Source organism: Coenobita brevimanus, chromosome 8, assembly GCF_032717465.1.
Source record: "Coenobita brevimanus isolate Jiangsu-jjx chromosome 8, ASM3271746v2, whole genome shotgun sequence".
In the NCBI taxonomy this organism is placed as follows: domain Eukaryota; kingdom Metazoa; phylum Arthropoda; class Malacostraca; order Decapoda; family Coenobitidae; genus Coenobita; species Coenobita brevimanus.
Window position 1 is genome coordinate 13,997,671 of NC_136961.1, and position 22,275 is coordinate 14,019,945.

Genomic DNA, 22,275 nt, shown 5'->3' on the forward strand with positions numbered 1-22,275 from the left:
GTTCTTACAAGCCCAAAAGCTCCGCCGAACATTGTCGCTGCTAAAGGCACAATCGTTTCATCTTCGTGCAGCTGATGTAACTAAATCCGTACTTTCGCTGGCTTCAGAAGGATTTCTTGTACTCCATTTTAGGGGAATTAAAGAGGAACTAAGTTATGCCAACATTTTAAATATACGGTAAGTTACTGATCAGGATACAGTTGGCATCAAAAGACTTGTCGCTTCTCATACTTTTCCCCGCATGAACTTTGAAAAATCAGTGTGATGAATCCACAGCAACCGTCAATGATGACTTCATTTGGCCACAGATCAATGCCATCAGCATTGTTTGCATCGGATTCGCCACAGTGAGATGTCAAAGTCCATGCAGAGAGAGGTAGGAGAGGCGACAGGACTGTTAATGATGACTATACATTAGATATCTAACTCTCCTATGGAAATTGCATTGAAATGAACAGATAAAACAACACATAAGAGTCATTTAATCTGAAACGTTCACACTAAAGATCCTATATCGTAAACTCAGCAGCATCTATTCCTTACCAGTACATCATTCACAAGCCAGAACTAAGGTCACGTCCACACTAAATTCTTGCTGGTGAGGCCTCGAATTTTGAATTCATAACAATTCTTTGACTAAAATATTTGTCAAAAGGATAAGGATACAATTCTTTCTGTTCTCACCCTGTACTGTGTTGGTCCATCAAGAGGGATTTTCATGAATTAGCTTATAACGATGAAATTATATATAACATTAACTAACATGTATTTAACCCCCGCTGCGCTACTTCCTATCAACCATATTACCTTCCCTGAGTCATTATTTTTTTTACTTTTTTTTTATATTAAGTGTTATTTTTGTCATCAGATCAAGTGATTCTCAGCTCGAACTCTTCATCACTCTTGTCTTTTTGTAATTTACGTCTCTTGGGTGGGTGCGAGGGCGGCAATAAGTTGCCAGCAGCGTGGGAGGTAGACAGGTATGAATCTGCCATTGCTGGGCTACAAACGAGAACTGAATTAGTAAATATGCGGTATTTGGCAACTGTAGTGTGGCAGGGATTGGCAACAGCTCTGATGGCATAGAGGGAGACTCAACGTTCCCATGGAAACAACTGATGTTTCCTCGTGCTTGAAATTATGGCACGGAGACCCATCTTCTCATATGAGGTGATCAGCCTGGCCAGAGGTGGCCTGCATATCTGAATTACTAAATATGTGGTATTTGGCAACTGCGGCGTGGCAGGGATTAGCAACAGCTCTGATGCCATAGAGGGAGACTCAATGTTCCCAGGGAAACCGCTGACGCTTACTCATGCTTGAAATTATAGCTTGGAGACACACCACCTAATATGCGGTGATCAGCACAGCAAGGGGAGGCTTGCATACCGCCTCATATGAGGCGATGAGCAGGGAGGGCATTAATATACATTTAAATATTATGATCAAGTGAGTGAAATACTGTAGTTCTGAGCAGATGAAGGGCAAATGCTATCTCAGTCCTGGTACACACACGGTGGGTCACTTCTGGCTGACAGGTCACTAGCCATGAGAGGGGAAGAAAATGCAGGGGAGGGCAGGGGGGGTGATAGTGGGGGTGGTGACCATTGAGAAGAGGGTGGGCAGAGGTGGCAAACTCAGAGATGGTGGGGGGAGGAGGAGGAGGGGGAGGGGAGTGATAATAGTTACCATATCAGCAGTACCTATGCACGTGAATGATATTGGGCTAATGTCGAGTTGTTTGTGTAAGCTCTGTAATTTCGTGAGCCATATCTATAAGCACAATTTGCAATAATTAACGACTCATATTCATTGAATAAGGTAGTGGTCATGGACTGGTAGGGAGAGGAGGGTGGTCAGGCTGTGGGGTGATAGTTAGGTTGCTAACAATGGTAAATATGTGATAATGTGTAGGATATTAGGTTCTTTCAGTTTCATGGAGAATCGGATGAGATCAAAGAGAAACACCATTCTAGCCTGAGCACATTATATATGAACTGTATCTAAATGGTCTGCGAAGGTCGAAAAGGCGGAAGCGGTAGACATGTAGGGAGGGGTGTTAGACATGAGTAGGGTGGAAAGTAGGAGTTACCATTTGGAAAGACACGATTTTTCAATTCTGTTTGCCATTTATTAAGATATCTTGAAGTGCCCAGTCATTCAACTTATTAGAGTATGATGCAGTCCACCTACAACAAATGTGATATAGTAATATGACTTTTAGCATGCAGCTATCAGTTGACTTCAGGCGAGTTCATGACCAGCCGCCCCAGAGGTCAGATGTGTCTACATGCTCTCTTGCTTTCAACCCGTTGAGGGGAACTTTTTCCAGTCAACATGCCAACATTGCCAATTCGAAGAACCGTGGTTTGGTCCAATTGTATGGCGGGGTACAGATCAATCAAGGGCCATGACACTGGCGCTGATGTTTTCGTGCACCACAGGCTATAGCTGCACCCAGTCCATGACACCTCCAGTGATCCCTCGTTGATGGTGAAGTGATGGTCTTTTCCATCTTTGGGATTCCTAAGGGACCTGAGCCATGGGATGTTACTGAGCCAGGAGACACGGCCATGCAGGGTTCTGCCCATGCACGACAGCGTCACCCTGCCCAGCAACACCAAGCCTGGTACTCCTGGAGAAGTTAGCTCCATCACTGAGATATGCATCGTGACGGCAAAGGCATTTTTTGTGGAGTGACAAGGGGGCATTCCAAGTTCTTTTCCCTAAGATCTTTTGAGGAGAATGGGCTGCCTCGCTGTGCCATCCCTGAGTGCATCACCAATGACATACATTCTGCTGCCTGTCATTGAAAGTGTCAGGCTTGAAAGCCACAGCATACTGCCCCCCACCAGACACCACGGAAGTGGCTGCAGCTGGAAAGCCCACTGAATCAGAGCAACTGCCCCCAGGAAAATGACCCGGCTCTAGAAAAGGCCATGACCTGCAGACTCTCAAACCTGCCAACCACCATCAGTTGTCTCTACATATGGAGGGGCAGAACTCTTCTGACTCCATTTCTATGGCCAAGGAGGCGTCGACCAATTCCTTGGTTGAGGTGGACATCACTGGGTTCTCTCCTCCACAAGGTGCGGAAGGCAGCCAGTTTTGCCCTGCACTCAAGCCCTTCAGGGATCAGTTGGATGTGCCTGTATATCAACGCCTCCCGATTTTCAGCACTCTGGTCGCACCAGATCGGAAATTCCACCTTCCCAACCCAGGACGACCTGGGTGAGGGGGTTCCATCAAGCCTGATTGTCAGGAAGGAAATGGTACAGTTCACCAATCTTTGTGCCTTCTATTCTATACTTCCTAAATGCTTGGCCCCCCAGATCGGCCGTCTAGTCTCCTGCCAGTTTTTGGTTTTCAAACAACTTTGAAACTTTTTTTTTTTTTTGGCTGAATGCCCCTCTAGTGGGTGATGGCCATAAAGCCCCAATGAAGAAGTTTCTTACATGTGCGTTACTGTGCATGTGAGTATGTCTGTGTGTGACTATTTGTGCATATGAGTAAGTATGTTTGCATGTAACAGGTTTGCTGAGTGTAAGTACATCAGTGTTTTGCACTCGTTTGTCATCAACAGTGAACAAACAATTGATGGTATAATATAATCATATTTGTGCAGAAACATGCCTGAGTTATGTTGAAACAACCAATGATCTGTTGTTAATTGTTACCACTTCATATGATTGGGAACTCCAATGGTTATATTATTATATTTGCAATAACTGACATTATTCTTATGTTTTAACATGTTAATTAGCAAATACTTTAATGTATATTTCTGATAATGGACAGTATTATTCAATATAATTCACCCCAAGTGATATGGACACACCTTTTCATGTTTAAAAGAGGGAAAGACCCATCACTCATAGCCAACTGTGTAAAGAACAATGCAGCAATATGCATTGCTTGTATAAAAAGGGTATAATTAACTTTTAGTTACACAATATAAAGGTATAAAGACAATGAAACATTGTCTACTCCATTCGTCACGGCCACACTCGTCAGTGGAGTCTAAAAGCATCGGAAAAAAATGATAATATTAGAGCAATACAGGAGACCAAGCCTAGAGGGCACATACACATCATGTAATATTACACCTTTTATATCTAAAGGATGTGGTATGGAACTGGAGGTAGCAAGCAAATCATATAACATCTGAAGACTGCATAGTAAATATTTACAACTTCAGTATCCAGTCCATCCTCTCGCCTTCTCAATAACAACCTGAAGTTTGGCAGGCATGTTTGCGATATGGCATCGAGCGAGGTCAGGCTGAGCTCGAAATGACTCCCAAACCTCACTGGTGTGGTTCGTGAGTTCCTGCTTTGTGCACTTTCAGCCAGGCTCCCAGGTGTTCATAATTGATCCCCAGATATTTACTACTGGATTACAATCAGCTCCCTTGCTTGGCCAGGGGAGTAACACAAACTGGGGATGACGCTGGAACTAGTGATGAACAACTGGAGCTTGGTGAACAGGGCAGCAGTCGTGCACAAACTAAACGGGACCAGGATGGTGTCTGTTGTTGAAAAAGGTGATAGAAGAAATCATTCCATGTATCAATATAATTTCTATCATTGAATAGGCCGTCTATGTGGTGGATATCTCCCATTCCATGAAGGCTTTCCCAACCCCATATGTTGACAGTCTGGTGGCCACTCCTTGCCTCCTCGTAGATGTTTTGCTGTTCATAGCTGTGGGAATATATAGTCTGGATTACTTTTTATATTGTCATCATTAATATAAATTTCATATACTGTAATCATTAATTTCGTTCGTCAGAAGGACTGCATATTTGAATGAGTATTTACCAAGAACAAAATGTTGCACCTTCTGCAGTGGAGGCTGTCGTGGGAAGTAGATTTGAACGTCTTTTCATCTGTCCAGATGACGAGGCCCCAACACTCTTCCTCCTTACCAGTGTATTGCTGAGTACACTGCAACCTTCCTTCGTGGTGCTGTTGGGTAAGCCTTTCCTTGGCTGATGGTGTTCGGTGATGTACGCTATCCCCGCTGCATGCAGACACCGCCTCACTGTCCACTCACTGACGTCAAGGTTTAGGGCATTGCAGATGGCTACTGCATTTGTGAGTGAGTTTTGCTGTGCTGTGGATACAATATCCTGGTCCAGAGCAGGAATAGTGCAGCGTGGAGGTCTTCCAAGAGGCAGGTTATCCAGATTACCACTCTCCTCCCACCTATGGAACACTTTTGTAACAACTCTAACATTACTTCAGGCTAGCACCCAAAAACTGTCCATACAATTATAAGTAATTCATCATGTGTAGTATCTTCATCTCATTGCTTATTATGGATCCACCTCAAAACTGTTCCCAAGGATATTTCCATGTTGGTGGCTATGGTGCAAACAGACATCCCACTGTCCTGCATCCCAGTGATGCCACCTTGTTGTGCTACACGGTCAATTCTTCTCTCCATGATGAATGCAGCTGATATGCTACTCGTAAAGTTGGCAGCACCATTAGCATCTCGGTTCAAAGTGGGAAACCTTACCTTGCGAACTTGTCTCATGTGAAAATGAGCTATTAATTACGTCACAGTTACTGGCATTACCTTGTATAATTATAAAGGTTTTACAGAATTCAATGAGGCTGAAAGAATGTCAGATCCGACATAAATTATCATCACTAATTTACCATGTTAGCAACCTTACAGTCACCCCACCTCCTGACCCCCTTCTTTTTCCCACCAGGCCACGACCACTGCCTTATTCAACGGGTATGAGTCATCAAATTTGCATATTGTGTTTATACATATGGCTACCGGATTTACAGAGCTTACTCAAACAACAACTTGACATCAGGCCAATATCATTCATTTGCAGTAGGTTATGCTGATATGGTAACTATTATCACTCCCTTCCCCCTCCTCCTCTTCCCCCCACCTTCTCTGAGTTCGCCACCTCTGCCCAACCACGGTCACCACACCCACTATCACCCCTCCCTACCCTTCCCTGCGTCCTCTCCCCCTCTCAAGAATAGTAACCTGTCTGCTAGAAGCAACCCACCACGTGTGTACCACGGCTGAGATAGCGTTTCCCCTTCATCTGCTCAGAACTGTACATATATACATCAAGGAACAGCGCTAGGTGAAGTATGGGAGTGGTTAGCAGATGGTGCCCCTAGGGAGTGTGAGGAAGGTTTACCAGTGACCTGCTATCCAACCCTTCAATAAATCTCCAGGGTACCCAGTCATCCTACCTTCCACCACACCCCCACTCTATAGCATATAGCCTCACTACTCAACTATATTTACAATGCCCTGTCACTGGCCAGAGCATTATTTTAACTTCTAAGGAGTTATATGATGAAATGCTTTTATACTTTAGGTATGTACAGTTGCGGACATATCAAACAGAACACCCCATTCACCAGTGAGGTGGTGTAATGCTCTCTGCATCTGGTTATCACTGATATGTACTATCACGATCCAAAGTTTCTTTACCCCCCCTGAGTGGAAGAAGGTCGAAGCCAAGGTTGTAGCAAGACCAAATGATCGGACACTGCCAGTATACAAGACTAATAATGGTTCATGATACCGTGATTCATTAATAGGCTCGTGTGTTTCATCCGGGTGATTCTTATTATCCTAAGCTTCAGGTTAGTGAACCCCTCCATCAAGAACTGGCCTGTGTTCGGTGGCCTGTCATTTCTTCAACATTGGCTTCGACCTTCCTCCACTCAGGGGGGTAAAGAAACTTTGGATCGTGATGGTACAGAACTTCAGGTTTCGTTCGGTTGCTAGGGCGAACCGAACACTGTGATCATTGCCGCTGTGCGCAGTTATGGGTGATAATATATAAGAAATGTTCCCTCAGAAAATATACTGATAATTGCATGTCATGATCATGATCATATTTTTAAAATTATGTCACATAGTACATCCTCTACATAGTGGCAGTTATCATGAATGCCACGGATTTCATGAATGGCTTAGTTTCGAGTAATGAACCATGCAGAAGTTAACAATTTATCATATAAGTCATAGTTATAAGCTTCCCTAAAACTATCGATGAACGGACTTTGATACATGGTCGTGAGGAGTGTAGACGTGTTTTTCGTTGAGCTCTTCTCTAGTTTTCAGGGCTGCCTCACCGGCATTAGTTTTTTTTTTCACCCTTCTGGTGACTTTAGGCTAGTTAGTTTCTAACTTTCCTCCCCTCCCTATTAGTTTGGAACAGTAGGTGTCTGTTCTAATAAACTGAGTTTACCTTTGCTTATCGCCCACGGAGGGTCCCCCCCACTGATCGCTCTGGGGCGTGAATAAACAAGGTCGGGCCTCCCTGGAGTGGTTTGAGAGGGCAACCTCAGACTTATGTGTATGGTCCCCGGTTGTTTGTCCCTTGATCGTCTTTTCTCCTTCTTCCCACTTCCCCCGCTAGGGGGGAGTGGTACTATGGAGGACGCCCCTACTGCCACCCCCCCATCAGGGGGGGAGGTAGTCCTGACCGACCCCCGACTACTACACGGACTGACAGCCCCCAGACAGAACGGCCCCAGACGCATTTGCCCCGTGACATCCCTATAAATAATGCCGAGTTTGTAATTATCACTGCTCTAGGTTCCACTCCCTTGAGCAGTCTCAATCCCTTCATGATCAAGAAGGTCATTGATGGCTGTGCTGGGGAGGTGGAACAAGTAAAAAAAAACTTGGAAACGGAGACCTCCTCATTAAGACTTGTACCTCATCTCAAGTAAAGAACTTGTTGAAGTTGCGCAAGTTTCACTGCTATGATGTCGAAGCCAAGATCCCAACATCCATGAATTCCCGCAAGGGGGTTATCACTTGCAGGGATCTCATGGTGATGAGTGAGGAAGAGATCGTAGAGGAACTCGCTCAACAAGATGTCATTGATGCCAAATTCATAACAAGATATTTGGAAGGTGTCAGGACAAAGAGTGCGACTATCATTTTGACTTTTGGTAAAGTGTAACTGCCTAGCCAAGTAAAAATCGGTTATGAAATTGTTCATGTGCGGCCATACATTCCCAACCCTTTCCGTTGCTTGAAATGCCAGTTGTATGGGCATGGTTCCAAGACTTGTCGGGCTTCCCAGCCAGTGTGTGGCAAGTGTGCAAGCCAAGGTCATGATGCCGAACATTGCATATCTGAGACGGTCTGTTGTTTCCACTGCAAGGGCGCTCACTCCACTTCCTCTAGGGATAGTCCCAAGTGGAAGGAGGAGAAGGAGGTCTGCACAGTGAAGGCAATGGAGGGCATTCCTTCTACGAAGCTAGGAAAAAGGTGAAGGAATTGCATCCAACTCCCACGCTGAATAGGTCCTATGCTTCGGCGGTAATGTCCCGTCCTCTGATGTGCTCTATAGAGACGCAGACTGATCTTGTCCTTCTCCGTTCTGCCACTCACAGTACCCCTCTATCTCGGTCTCCCGTCTGCTCCAACTCTCTCACTGACATCCCTAAGGTTTCAACCTATTCTCAGGCTGCTGCTGCCTCTCCATCAGTATGGCCTAAAGCGAAGCCAGACAAGTCTAGTAAAAGTAACATGACCACCCTCACAAAACAGTCTCGTCCTCATGTTCTTCCAGTTCCCACTCCAGTGGGGGAGAGGAAGGTTAGCTCTTCCTCAGGGGAGTCAGGGAACCTTGTAACTGACGACAATATGGAGGTTTCTGTGAACAAGCACCGGGATAGGTCCCCCGGTAGTCACTCACCTGCCCGGCGGGCAACAGAAAAAGACAAAGCACACTGGCCCTCAACATAAATCTTAAACCACCGCATTCACTATATTACAGTGGAATTGTAGAGGTATTGGGAATAAATTACAAGATATAGCAATCTTGCTTTCTATACACAGGCCACATGTTGTTTGTTTACAGGAGACGCGCCTGGAGGATCATCCGGATCATCCACAGTTAAAACACTACCACCCGTATAGAAGATATGAAGGTCACGGAGTAGCCATATACACACACAAATCACACTCACAAATGGAAGTAATTCTAAATTCTACTCTGGAAGTGGTTGCGTGCAGAGTAAAATTTAATAACACGTATCTGTCTATTTGCTCTCTGTACTGTCCTCCACATGGCCTCATTGATAGTGATGCTTTAAATTCACTAGTTGAACATCTCCCTGAGAATAAGTTAGTGTTGGGCAATTTTAACGCCCATCACTATTAATGGGGTAGCTTGAGGATTGATGGTCGTGGGGAGCAAGTAGCCGACCTAATACTACAGTCCAACCTCTGTCTTCTGAATGATGGTAGAGCGACTTGTGTAGATGATCGTACTAGTAACTTTTCGGCGATTGACTTATCTTTGGCCTCCCCTGGTATACATGAAGATTTTTTATGGAATCCTTATGACGACTCCTTGGGAAGTGATCACTTACCCATCTGTCTTTCTTATACACGTGACATCGTTTCGGACCCTCCACCTCCAAAATATTACTATAAGAAAGCAGATTGGGGATCCTTCTCAAGGATCGCCAATTTATATATACCTGGGGAGACAATGGATGTTAAGGTCGAAAATATAACCCAATCCATATTACATGCAGCTGAGGCTGCTATTCCCAAGACTTCTACAGTTCATGCGAAGCATAGAGCACATTGGTGGACGCCAGATTGCCAACAAGCATTAAGAAAACGCAATAGGAGATACAGGATTTTTGATAGTCAGCCCACTGAGAAAAATTTTATTGCATACAAACAGGCACGAGCTGAGGCAAGGAGAATAATAAGAAGGGCTAAACGTGACTCCTGACGGTCCTTTGTGTCCACGGTGACTCGTACAACACCATTACATAAAGTCTGGTCCAATATAAGAATATTAAATAATAAACGCCCATACTTCCCTGTGACCACCCTGCATGTGAATAACACCACCTATGACGAGCCCGTTGACGTTGCTAACATCCTCGCCAGATGTTTTTCTCAAGTAAGTAGCTCAGCCAATTATGACCCGCGTTTTCAACACCATAAACACACGGCTGAGCTACAGATATTAGACTTTGCCACAGAAGACGTAGACTCCCCATACAACCAAGAGTTTATGCTAGATGAACTGCTCCTTGCCATTAAATCCTATAAAGACACCAGCCCTGGACCAGACACCATCACGTACGGTATGATCCAGCATCTTAATCAGGACAACCTGATTAAGATGTTAGCATTGTACAATGAGATTTGGGCGTCTCGAACGTTCCCAAACTCATGGCACTTTGCGCACGTCATACCGATACCCAAAGAGGCTGGTCGTCTTATGAATCCCACTTCATTTCGTCCTATTGTGTTGACTTCTTGTCTATGTAAGGTCATGGAATGTATGGTAAACAATAGGCTTCTTTTTGTTTTAGAGTTGAAGAATTTGTTAAATGATCAACAATGTGGCTTCCGTAAATACAGAAATTCACTAGATCATTTAATGAATTTGGAGCATTGTATTGCAGAGGCATTTGCCAATAAAGAATTCATGATAGGGGTGTTCTTGGACATCCATAAAGCCTATGACATGACATGGCGACATGGTATACTAATGAAGCTCTATGCTTATGGTTTAAGAGGAAATTTGCCTACTTTTATTTCAAATTTCTTAAGGGACAGAGCTTTCTCTGTCAGATTGCCCCATAACGTAACATCGGATATATTTATCCAGGAAAACGGGGTGCTATAGGGACGTGTGCTTAGTCCTACTTTATTTAGTATTATGATCAATGATATTCTGTCATCAGCTCCCATCCCGAGGAATCTTAAATACTAGCTCTACGCTGACGATTGTGCAATATGGCACTCTTCCCGTAACGCACAATTTTCGGCTGGGCGGATTCAAGCAGCCCTTGACTCTGTCCACCAATGGGCCTTGCAGTGGGGACTTAAGTTTTCCATCCATAAGTGTGCCGCTATAGTCTTCACTAATCATAACATACCTGATTTGTGCTTAACTTTGGATAATCAGGCGGTACCTTTTCAAAATTCTGTAAAATTTTTAGGAATACATTTTGATCGTAGAATGAATTTTAAACTTCACGTTAATACTTTGCTTGCTCGTTGTGATAAACCGTTAAAGTCCTCAAGTACCTAGCGGGTACTACCTGGGGTGCCGACAGAAAATCTTTATTAATGGTGTATAAGTCCTTTATTCGATCAAAGGTAGACTATGGCGCACAGGTGTATGGCTCGGCATCCGATGTCATGCTGAAAGGATTGGATGTGCTACAGAATAAATGTTTGCGAATGTGTCTTGGAGCTGTCCGGTGTACCCGTGTGGCTCGTATGGAAGTGGAGGCGAATGTGCCTCCCCTTCGTATTCACCGTGACCACCTGGCCTTGTCCTATGGCATAAGGACATTTAGGAAAAGTAATATCGGCAATGTGGCCTGTACCCCACTGCATCAATATCACCACCTTCTGCGGGGGGTGCGTCGGCCACTTGCCGTTCGCCTCCACTTATTGACTCACGAGCTTGGTGTGGACCCCAGTGACTGCGACAAGTTGGTGTTTAAAAATATAGCGCCTTGGGAGCCACCTGGCTTTACAGTGGATGTCTCATGGCTCCCAGCACCACTTGTTCCGTAACATCATTGTTCGTCACTTGGGGTTCCATCAATTGTACAATGGCTCCAAGTCGAGTGAATGTGTGGGTGCAAGTGTGTGGTCGACTGAATGTGCACTTAGGTATCGGTTGCCGACTCATACATCTGTGTTTACCTCCGAACTTTTTGCTATTGACAAAGCCATAGACTATGCTCTCAATTCTAGGCATGACTCATTTGTCATACTTTCAGATTCAAAATCAGCCCTTCAGGCAATTGCATTTTGTACTACGGACTCTCACGAGATCCAGGGCCACATTAATAAGTTAATAAGTTGCATTCATGCAACAAGTCATTCACGCTGATCTGGGTTCCTGGTCATTGTCGTATCTACAGCAATGAGCAGGCTGACTTACTTGCTAAGTCGGCTGTAGAGCTCGAGGAGACGTGGGACGTTCCTCGTAAACTACGGTCGAGTCTATCTCTTGGAAAGAAATCAATAAATCTTCTGTGGCAAGGTCAGTGGACCAGACTAAATATTCCAACTTGTAATAAGCGATTGTTGAAAAAGATAACTAGATCTGATGTGAGAGATGTAAGGCTGAGAGGAAGACCACGAATAGGATGGATGGACAGTGTGAAGAGAGCGCTGGATGCGAGAGGGATGTCTGTTGAGCAAGGAAGGGTGGCTGTGCGTGACAGAAATAAATGGAGAGAAATTGTGAATGAATAAGTGATGACACAGCCCTGAGGGGACATTCTCCCGCATTTGGTATGATCAGCTAGTCAGGTCAGGTGCGGGTAAGGGGATGGGTCTGTTATGATGTGGCAGGGGTAAACCAGTTCTGCTGTCGGGCCCTGCTGTGGATGTCACTGATTGCATTGCGCAGTTGACCCTTGTGCGGTGTGGTGCGGTGAGGATCTGTCCGTTCTCCCCTTTGGGGCTAGGATGCGAATGAATGTGTTAGAATGGATGAGTAAATGGAGAGTGTGTCGTCCTGTCTTGGCTACCTCCCTTTCCTTGGGGGAAGCAGCCTAGGTATATAGATAGATAGTAAGCAGCACCTAGGCGACTGGGACACCGCCAACCGCCCTAGTAGCCTTGAGGTAAAAGTATTAGTACGGCTACGGCTCAATGCCACCATTTTAACTCACATGAAACCATATATGGAAAGACGCTTCCCACCGCACTGTGACATCTGTGATGCGGTGTTATCTATCAGTCATATCATCCTGCGCTGTCGGCGATTTATTCATGAACGTGCTTCACTTATAAATTACTGCGGTGCAGCAGACGTCCCCTTCACCATTTCCACCATCCTGGGTGATGGGGACATTGTTATGACTGATAAATTGATGGCTTTCCTGAGAGAGACCGGACTGATCAGAGTGATGTGACTTTTTTACTGTGTGGTTATAGTTTTTATCACCTGTAAATATGTATATATAGTACTGTTAATTAGGGTTGACAGTTGACGTATTCGAAATAGTTCCTCCACCCACTGATCTATTTCTAATACTGATGTCCCCTACATTAAACCCCGTTCCTCGACTAACAGTCACCAGCTGATGAGTGTAAGTGTTCAATATAGAAAGGTATTGGGCACTTGCAGTCGAAGGTGGTCTGTTGGCCAAGGTTCTTCACTTTTTATACAAATTATGTAAATACAGTATACCATCTTGCTTAAGTTATTCTAATTAGGGCCGACAGCTGACGTATATGGAAATGTTCCTGACTTGTCTGGTTCCCTTTCATATATTGATGTCCCCTATATTAGGTTGTGCCTCGACTGACAGTCACCAGGTGATGACTGCAGGTATGTCATGTAGAAAGGCATTACATATCTGCAGTCGATGGTGTTCTGTTAGTCGAGGTATTTTTACCATTAGTGTAGGTCTAGCTATTTGTCTCTGTAGGATTTAGTATAGGTTAGCGATTTGTCTGTTAGGTGATTAGTTTTAGGGTCTTTAGATTAGTTTTCCTTTATAATATAAGGTATAAAAAATATAAAACCAAGAAAAAAATTAAAAAAATAAAAATACAAAAAAATAAATAAAATTAAAATGATTATATATATATGTACGTTTGCATGAAAGTGTGTCTGTATGTATGCATGGAAGTGTGTGTGTGTGTGTGTGTGTGTGTGTGTGTGTGTGTGTGTGTGTGTGTATGTTTATATATATGTATATATGTTTAAATTTATATAAATATATATATATATATATATATATATATATATATATATATATATATATATATATATATATATATATCCGGCCTTAATAACCAGGGGCTTCGGCCCCAATGGTTGATAGGCCAGAAAAAAAAAATCAATGAACAGAAAATTATCGTGAAACCCAACCTCCCGACCGTAAGCCTGACATTGGCAGACCTCTGAAATCGACGCAAGTTCACTACATACAGGAGGTGGCGCTACAGGAGGCGGCAGGGTGAGGGTGGGGGACCTGGGAGGCAGGAGGAGGAAGGGGGTGAGGAAGGGTCGAACTGGGGGCTATAGGAGAGAGATGATGGGGTAGGGGACGGTGGACTTTTGAAGAAGACAGAAGCTACAGTGGGAGGGACAGACTACAAGGTGATGACTGGGGCAAATCATTGTTTCATGGAGAACATGGAATTTTACAGTCAGACCATGAAACGTTATGCTGACGTTGCCACGTGTTGTAATTGACCCTCATGGTTTGCAATAATTCACGACACACTTCCCACTGGGTGGCTCAGTACCACTCTATTATGAGTATGGTGACTTTGTTAATGTGCAAAAATATGACACGTCCCTACAGTTTGTCAGATGTTACAGCTGTTGTCGTAGTGATTGGGAATTGCTCTTGTAGCCTATTACGCAGTATCATTATGGATGACGACTGATATCGCAAACAGAGTAGGGATAGACCTATGTAGCTTTTTCCTTTATTGCCAGTTAATATGACATGTCTGACAGTAATGATGGTCCCCATGATTCTCATTAATATCTGTATGGCACCGATGTAAAATAAATGTGGATTTACTTAACCCAGGTTTGATGTTATCGTTTTCTGTATGCTGTGTTTGGCTGTTGATTTTACACATTGCCAGTGGTTATTAGTTATATTTAGGTTCATATTCAGAAACTGTCCAATGTCCCAAGCATTCCTTCACAAATCCTTGAGCCAATAATGGTGGAACAAGGTTGTTAATGTCTGCAGTTATCCAGTCTGAGCACGTGCATAGTACATCAACTATGCCATTAGTTACAAAATTCACTTGTATTAAATACAAACACACATTTTATCTGCAGTGTGTTTTATGCTAAACAACCGAATAACATTCACATTGTATGAAACTGACAAGATAAAGATAAATACGGGGACCATTGCCCTGTTCACGGAAAGCAACTACTTACACACAATCTCAGTAATGTCCGAACATGGAGCGAGCTGTTGTCTTGGCCGAGTAAAGGTGTATGTTGCAATCCATTAAAGAAAACAGGTGAACCCCCGTCGTTGATGTATAAACATGTGATCCGCTGATCATGGTGTAGCAGTCATTACGGCAATCTCCCCTCCCCATCAGTTCCCGTGTCTGAGTGCACGCAGTTGTCGGGATGAGGGAAAGGCAGACAGTGAACTGGATACGGAGGTTGTGAAGCAGATTTCATAACAGTTCCACGTCCTTCAAACATGATTTATTCTATTAGTATGGAGTTAACACTAATCCGACATAAAGAGCATGTGCAGCTGTTAAGGCATCTTACTACCCACCTATTAGTCCAACCCAGTTTCGCCACCTATGTTCTGGGACCCAGTACATCACCCCCTAGTGAATAACGTTTTTATTTACGTCGGTGCCATACAGATAATAACGAAAACCATAGGCACGAATCACTACTGTTAACTATTATTTATTGTGGCAAGAGATAATTCCTTCCTCCCCCTCCTCTGCTTTCGATAGCACAGTCGTCATCCATGATGTTACTACGCAAACTCAATAAGAATAGCTCCCAATCGCTATGACAACAGATGTGACATCAGGCAAACATTCTACATGTATCACCATGCGATGACATAAGCGTCAATATACACTAACAATGCAGGGTTTGTGTGATGTGCCGCCCCGTGGGGAGTAGGTCGTCCTGTATACGACACAACAAAACATGCTGGTAGACTGCGCAACGTGCCAAAGTCGCATAACGTTTAACGGCCTTACTATCAAATTCCATAATCAACGTTAAACTATACCTGAATTGGCACTATGTCACCGGCGTATCATTTATCTATCCCATCCTTGTTTCCTGCCACAGTCCACTCTCCCCAACCCCATCACTCGTTTCCTGTAGAAACCCCCTCTCCCACCAACAGACCACTATTGCCCCTACCTCACCCACCTTCCTCCTCCTGGCTTCCAGGCGCCCCACCCTGCCTCCTCCTGTGGCGCCACCTATAGAGGTCTGCCAGTTTCAGGTTCATGGTCAGGGAGGAGGGGATTACGGTAATTTTGTGATTATTATGATTGGTGCGGGAATGTGGATAATGTTATAATGGCTTATATGTTGGCCGTCGGTAAATATTGTATGGTTCATTATACAGTACCTGTCGAAAGTCACACTTACCCTGTGATTCATATGAATAAAATACGAATTAGTATATTGAGGAATTAAGGTATTATCATATTCACAAAACGTTCTTATCTCCAGAATTTTGTCACACGGGACATAGCTTATATACCACCAATAACTGCGCACAGCAGCAATGATCACGGCGTTCAGTTCGTCTTAGCAACCGAACGAAAACTGGTTAAGTTTCATACCTATCAGTGTTACCAGATACAGAGAGCATTTCATCACCTCGCTGGTGGACGGGATGTTTCTTTTTGGTATGTCTACAACTGTTTTGTACAGCATATGCACATTGCAGGATCACAGACTTATAGATAATATATCATATCCTTCGCGCAAATCTTTTAAATTTTTGCAAGATTTTTTCGATCTTCTTACTGTTAATCTCCAGATTACCTGTTCTGTTACATCTGTACTATTCCCATTTCTATATAGAGTGGGGAGATGATAATGTCGAACATAGTGTTGTAGTGTGAGGGTTCGAATTCTGCATCACTGTAACCTATAAGTTGTTACCAACACCCGCCACCGTCCAGTAGTGTCACTATATTCCTTTTACTCTAACGTGGCTTAAAAATGCCACTTCTGCATCTTGAATGCCGAGGTGTAGCAACAGACCAACACTAGAGCATGATGGTAGTCACGAGGAAGTGCCATGGAAGAGATGTAAAACCGCAGCATAATTTTTATCTATCAATGACATACGTGAAATAAGTTGCAAAAAAACGAAAATCTTGTACAAGTTAAGATGAAAGAACTATCTTAAACCCCAAGAAATTTTTGCCACACACACCCGCTCTAGTGAGCGTTTGGTGTGGACACTGTCGAAGGTGGACCTGACCTGAAGTGTACTCACTTTATATCCGAATGGAGTATGTACGAGGTAGAGGTCAACGTAGTCCAATCGCAGCTGATCCAGGGACTTCTTCAGGAACTTCTCAGGACCGCCTGCGTGCATCCCAATGCTCGGCAACTATTAAGGGCATAGAGAACGTGTGGGTAAATAGGTAGCCTGGGAGTTCCGTGATCATCATCATCATCATCACCATCACCATCACCACGATCATCATCATTATCACCGAATGATGGGATGATGCCATTAAAAGTCTGCCTGGATATATTTTTGAATGTTGCGTTTCGTATTCTAGGAGATAATATTGACTTAGCCAAATAGTAACTACTGTACGTGCCTTACTGGCTCTGATGGACTTGACGGACTTCATTTTCGGCTTACTCCTTATTTTTCTTATTTTTCTTGTATCATTTAAAGGCAAAAGCAACGAAACTTACACATTATTATTATTATTATTATTATTATTATTATCATTGCTCTTGTTGTTGTTGTTGATATTACTATTGTTCGGGTGACTTTGCACTCCCGCTTCTGTCTTTCTTTCCTTCATTCTTTCCTCTTCCTTCTGCCCATAGGTGACTCGACACTGAGTGATAAGCGAAATGGTTTCCTGCACACCAGGAAACCATTTACTGTGCTATGCTGCGTGGTAATAATATAACCAGATTTTGGCGACTGGTGGTTTAGTGGGTAATTAAGGCGCCCCAATCAGATTGAGCCTGCGTAGGTTTATATCCAAGGGATGGTTGGGGTTTATTGCTCACATAATGCCACTCAAGGATGAGTGAGGCTGGTCAGTCTCATCTTCAATGTCAGGACCAATTTGCCTAGTGCCGGGCTCTTAACCCATCACGTCCCAAGCTATTTCGCACCTCCAACACCCCCCAATCCCGAGGTATTTTCGAGATTTTTTTTTTTGGCTAAAACCTCCGCTTTTGGTGAGAAACATCAAAATTTCATAGACAAATCACTTACCTGAGGTTTAAAATACTCGATCCAGGTACCAGTACCTCCTTACCTGACTGGGTTTTCTAACAGGCTAGCACCAAAGAAAACGAGTTCTATGGGAGGGTAACTATTTCACACCACTTATAAACTGTATTTATTTATTTACTTGGTACGAATTTATATGTAGTACGAGAGTATATTGGTTTTCAAACAGTAATATAGGCATTATAAGCATTGTTTCACTCACTAACTCATCACCATACCTGACTTTCTTTTGCCACATTACCTGATCATCATTTCTGACTGTTTCTTCCTCTAACGCTATGTAAACTTTGTCCTCCACATTGTCATTGATTGGGGAATCACTCTGGCCCTGAATGTCTTTATTGGCCAGGTCACTGGTAACAGGTGAATTGCCGAGACAATGGCCTGTGGGAGGGGGGGGGAGGTTATGCAGTGTAAGGCATTGTCCCTGCTTGGCATCTTGTAGAGGAATAGAGGAAGGTGTCCCGTGTATACGTACGAAAAATCACACACGAAAATTGAAAGCTGTGCAAATTAGGGACCTTGCAATTGCACGACGTACCAGTACGTCGTCGGGACTGGCAAATGCAAAATGTTGCAACGTACCCATACGTCGACGGGACGGGGCAGGTTAATCTTCTCATGGGGCAACATAGTATTGGATGATGGATGGATGGATCATTATTATTGTTATTATTATTATTATTATTATTATTATTATTATAATTGTTATTATTATTATTATCATTAAGCATCACCATATAAATGGCAAACTTATTGTTTTCTTCAACATTATTAAGCTTTGCCATATAAATGGTGAAGCTTCCTGTTTTCGTCAGTATTATTATTATGGTTTGCCACTGAAATGGTGAAACTTCTTGTTTTCGTCAGTAGTAGTAGTAGTGGTGCTGAGAAGTGGGATTTGCTAGTTAGGTAGTACTAGGGAGTTCCCTGTGGTTCTCACAGTTTCTGTACGTGTTAGAGTTGCCAGTTAGCTTGCTATTATGAGTAGAGTTACTTTGTGAAGTTATAAATTAATTTATATTCTCTTTTTCTCTGTAATGCTTTAGTTTGGTGTTTGTTATATTATGCATTTTTTTTTTGTTAGTATGCTAAATAATTTAGATTCGTATGTGATGTAAGAAAGTTCTATGATATTTTGGACGTTTCTGATTTGGAAATAGTTCCTGTTATGAGTATGTGGTAAATCATTCGAGAATCTAAGAAGTTTAAATAAGAAAGAAGAAGAGACTAAAGGGGCTTTAGTTTGGTTAAACTTGCGGCCTTGTGAAGTTAGTCTATCTCCAGTCTTTTCATAGGGGTGGGGTTATGGCAGTTTAAAGTGACTCCATTTGGCGTATGCAATGCCCCAGCTACTTTTGAGCGTCTCATGGATTGAGTACTGAAAGGCCTGCATTGGCAGACAGCTCTCATCTATCTTGACAATGTAATTGTGTTTGCACAGACTTTCAACCGGGAATTGGAGAGGCTGTCGGAGGTGTTCAACAGGATCCGAGCAGCGTACCCCAAGCTGAACCACAATAAATGCTATTTGTTTCAGAAGGAAGTGAAGTACCTGGGACACACTGTAGGCGAGAGTGGCATTTGAACTGATCTAGAGAAGGTGGCAACTCTGAAACACTGGCCGGTTCCAACTTGTGTGAAGGAGCTATGGAGTGGTTGCATCTCCAATCAGCTGTAACAACTGGATGCAACAATGGAAAGAGTCGCAGGGGACATTGATCGACCTATGCCACTCACTGAAAGAGGAAGCTGGTATATATGTGTTGCCATGATCTACTTCACAAAGTGGCCAGAAGCCCATGCCATTCCCGATCAAGAGGCCACGACTGTTAATCACGTGTTTGTTGACCAGTTCTTCTGCCGTTCTGGGATGCCACAAGAGCTACATTTAGACAAGGGTAGAAACTTCAAGTCTGCTATGTTCCATGAGTGCTGCAAGTTACTGGGGATCAAGATGACCAGGACGACCCCATTAAGGCCACAGGAGATGGAAAGGTGGAGAAATTCAACTGGACTGTGGGAGAATAACTGGTCAGGTACTGCGTTGAGGGACAGAGAGAATGGGGTAAAAAATTACCAGCATTGCTGATGGTATATCGATCTGCATCCCACAAATGTACCAGCAACTCCCCTGCAAAACTGACGTTGGGCCACGAATAACGATTGCCAGTTATTAATAGGAAGACCACCTGGTGAAGAGCTGCCTACCAACACCTCCAGGTATGCAAAGCGTCTTCAAGAAAGGCTGGCTGAGGGACATCATCAGGTTCATGGAGCTTTGAAATTTTCAGGCGAAGTGATGAAGTGTAAGTATAATGCCAAGGCAAGTGAGGTGAGCTTCAAGAACAGTGACAAAATTTGGCTATACAATCCTCAGCGGAAAAAGAGACAGTCACAGAAGCTGCAGAACCCATGGCATAGGCCCTACAGTGTGAAGGACTGCCTGTCAGATGTAATGTACCAGATTAGGGGGGAGACAAGAAATCTCGCCCAAAGGTGGTACACGTAAATCATCTGTGGCAGTACCTTGGGCCAGGACAGTACAGCTGGGATGTCCCTGAAGAATTAGGCACACTCATAGTCGATGATGTTGTGGAAGACCAAGGAACCAAAATACGAGAGGATTTTGACAGTTTCCCAAGGGTAGAAGTGAATCAGGAAGAAGACCAAGTCATTCCAGGAGGAGTGGACTGTGTGGAGGAGCAAGGACATCGTCGGAAGTGGCATAGGAGAAGACCTGATAAGTGGCAGGACTATTTTGTGTATACTTAAATGTTTAGTTTGGATTCAGGATTATGTTTGTGTACATTGTGTAGTTTCGTCGGGACGACAAAAGGACTAGGGAGGGAGTAGTGCTGAGAAGCAGGATTTGCTAGCTAGGTAGTACTGGAGGGTTCATGGTGATTCTTGAAGTTTCTGTAAGTGTCAGGGTTGCAAGTTAGCCTGCTATTTTGAGCAGAGTTTTTTTGTTGAAGGGACACAAGTCAAGAGTGACAGCAGTGGGAATGAGTTATTGGAGAGGAGCCTGTGGAGTCACATGAGAGACAGACTGACAAATGAGGATGTAAAGGAGCATTGTGGTGTGGATGTGGATGTGATAGGAAGCCTTAGGAGAAACACACTGAGGTGGTTTTGCCATGTGGAGAGGATGAAGAGTGAGAGACTGACGAGGAGAGTGTGAGTGAGGTGGAGGGGGAGAGAGGGAGGGGGAGGCCAAGAATGAGATGCAGTGATGGAGTGGAGAGCTATATGAGAGAGTGGGGTGAGTTGGGAGCATGGCAGTGAAATGGTGGGGGACAGGGCGACATGGGGGCTATTTGTTTGTGGCCACCCCGTATGGGATTAAGGCATCTGGCAATAGATAAATTATGAATTTTTTATTTTTTGTATGCTAAAAAATTTAGAGTGCTGCATAATGTAAGAACACTCCGGGATATTTTAGATGTCTCCGATTTGGGAACCGTTGCTGTTGCGAGTTTGTGGTAGATCATTGAAGTATCTAGAAAGCTTATATAACGATGGAGGAGAGAATAGAGGAGCATTAGTGTTAGTCTGACTTCTGGCCTTGTGAAGCTGGTGTAGCTCCGCCGAGCATACTTCGTAATTACATGGTAAATAAAGACAACGGACCTGAAAAGCTCATGTTTGTTTACAAGAAATGAGCTGATCTTGTGTACTGTACAATGAAAGGAAGACTTTATGAAAAACGATTCACTGGGTGACGTCCTTCCTATACTGAACTACTGTTGCTGGAGAAGACCCTACGAAGAACGATTCCCTGGGTGACATCCTTCCTATTCTGAACTATTGTTATTGGAATCTGTGGCAGTGTAGAATGTGGACATGACATTATTATTGTTTTTCTTTGCACTTTATTTTCTTCGATCATAAGGATATTACACATGAAGGTACCCTAGGGGAGGCCTAGTCTTTTTGCTAAATATAATGAACTTTACCTGTTTTTGAAGATGATATAATTATTTTTACTCTAAAATTTGCTTTTTGAAATTGAGTTATCTCATAAACAAATTGAGATACAGCTATTTGGTTAAAATTCTATAAGAAAAATGTTTACTGAATAATTTTGGCTTAATATTTTGCCATTTAACCTTGTAGAAAGTACTGAATTCAAATATGCATGTTTTTTTTATTTGCAACACATGTTAGAGAAAACCGCAATAGCTTTGTAGCTGTAATTTTTCAGATATATATAGCTGGAGCCCCTATTATGATATTAGTGGAATATAGTTACAGTTAAACTTACGGTTCGCCAGTTTTTGAGACAAAC

At 43.4% G+C, this 22,275-nt stretch overlaps 1 protein-coding gene across 1 annotated transcript in view; it reads right to left on the minus strand.

Annotated features, from left to right (window-relative positions):
• LOC145406674 (aldo-keto reductase family 1 member B1-like) overlaps positions 1-22,275 on the minus strand; it is a 54,923-nt gene that overhangs the window by 30,256 nt on the left and 2,392 nt on the right. Inside the window, exon 3 of the mRNA XM_080277771.1 lies at positions 16,995-17,111. Within this exon, the coding sequence (XP_080133897.1) occupies positions 16,995-17,111 (117 nt within the window). The remainder of the gene's footprint in view (positions 1-16,994; positions 17,112-22,275) is intronic.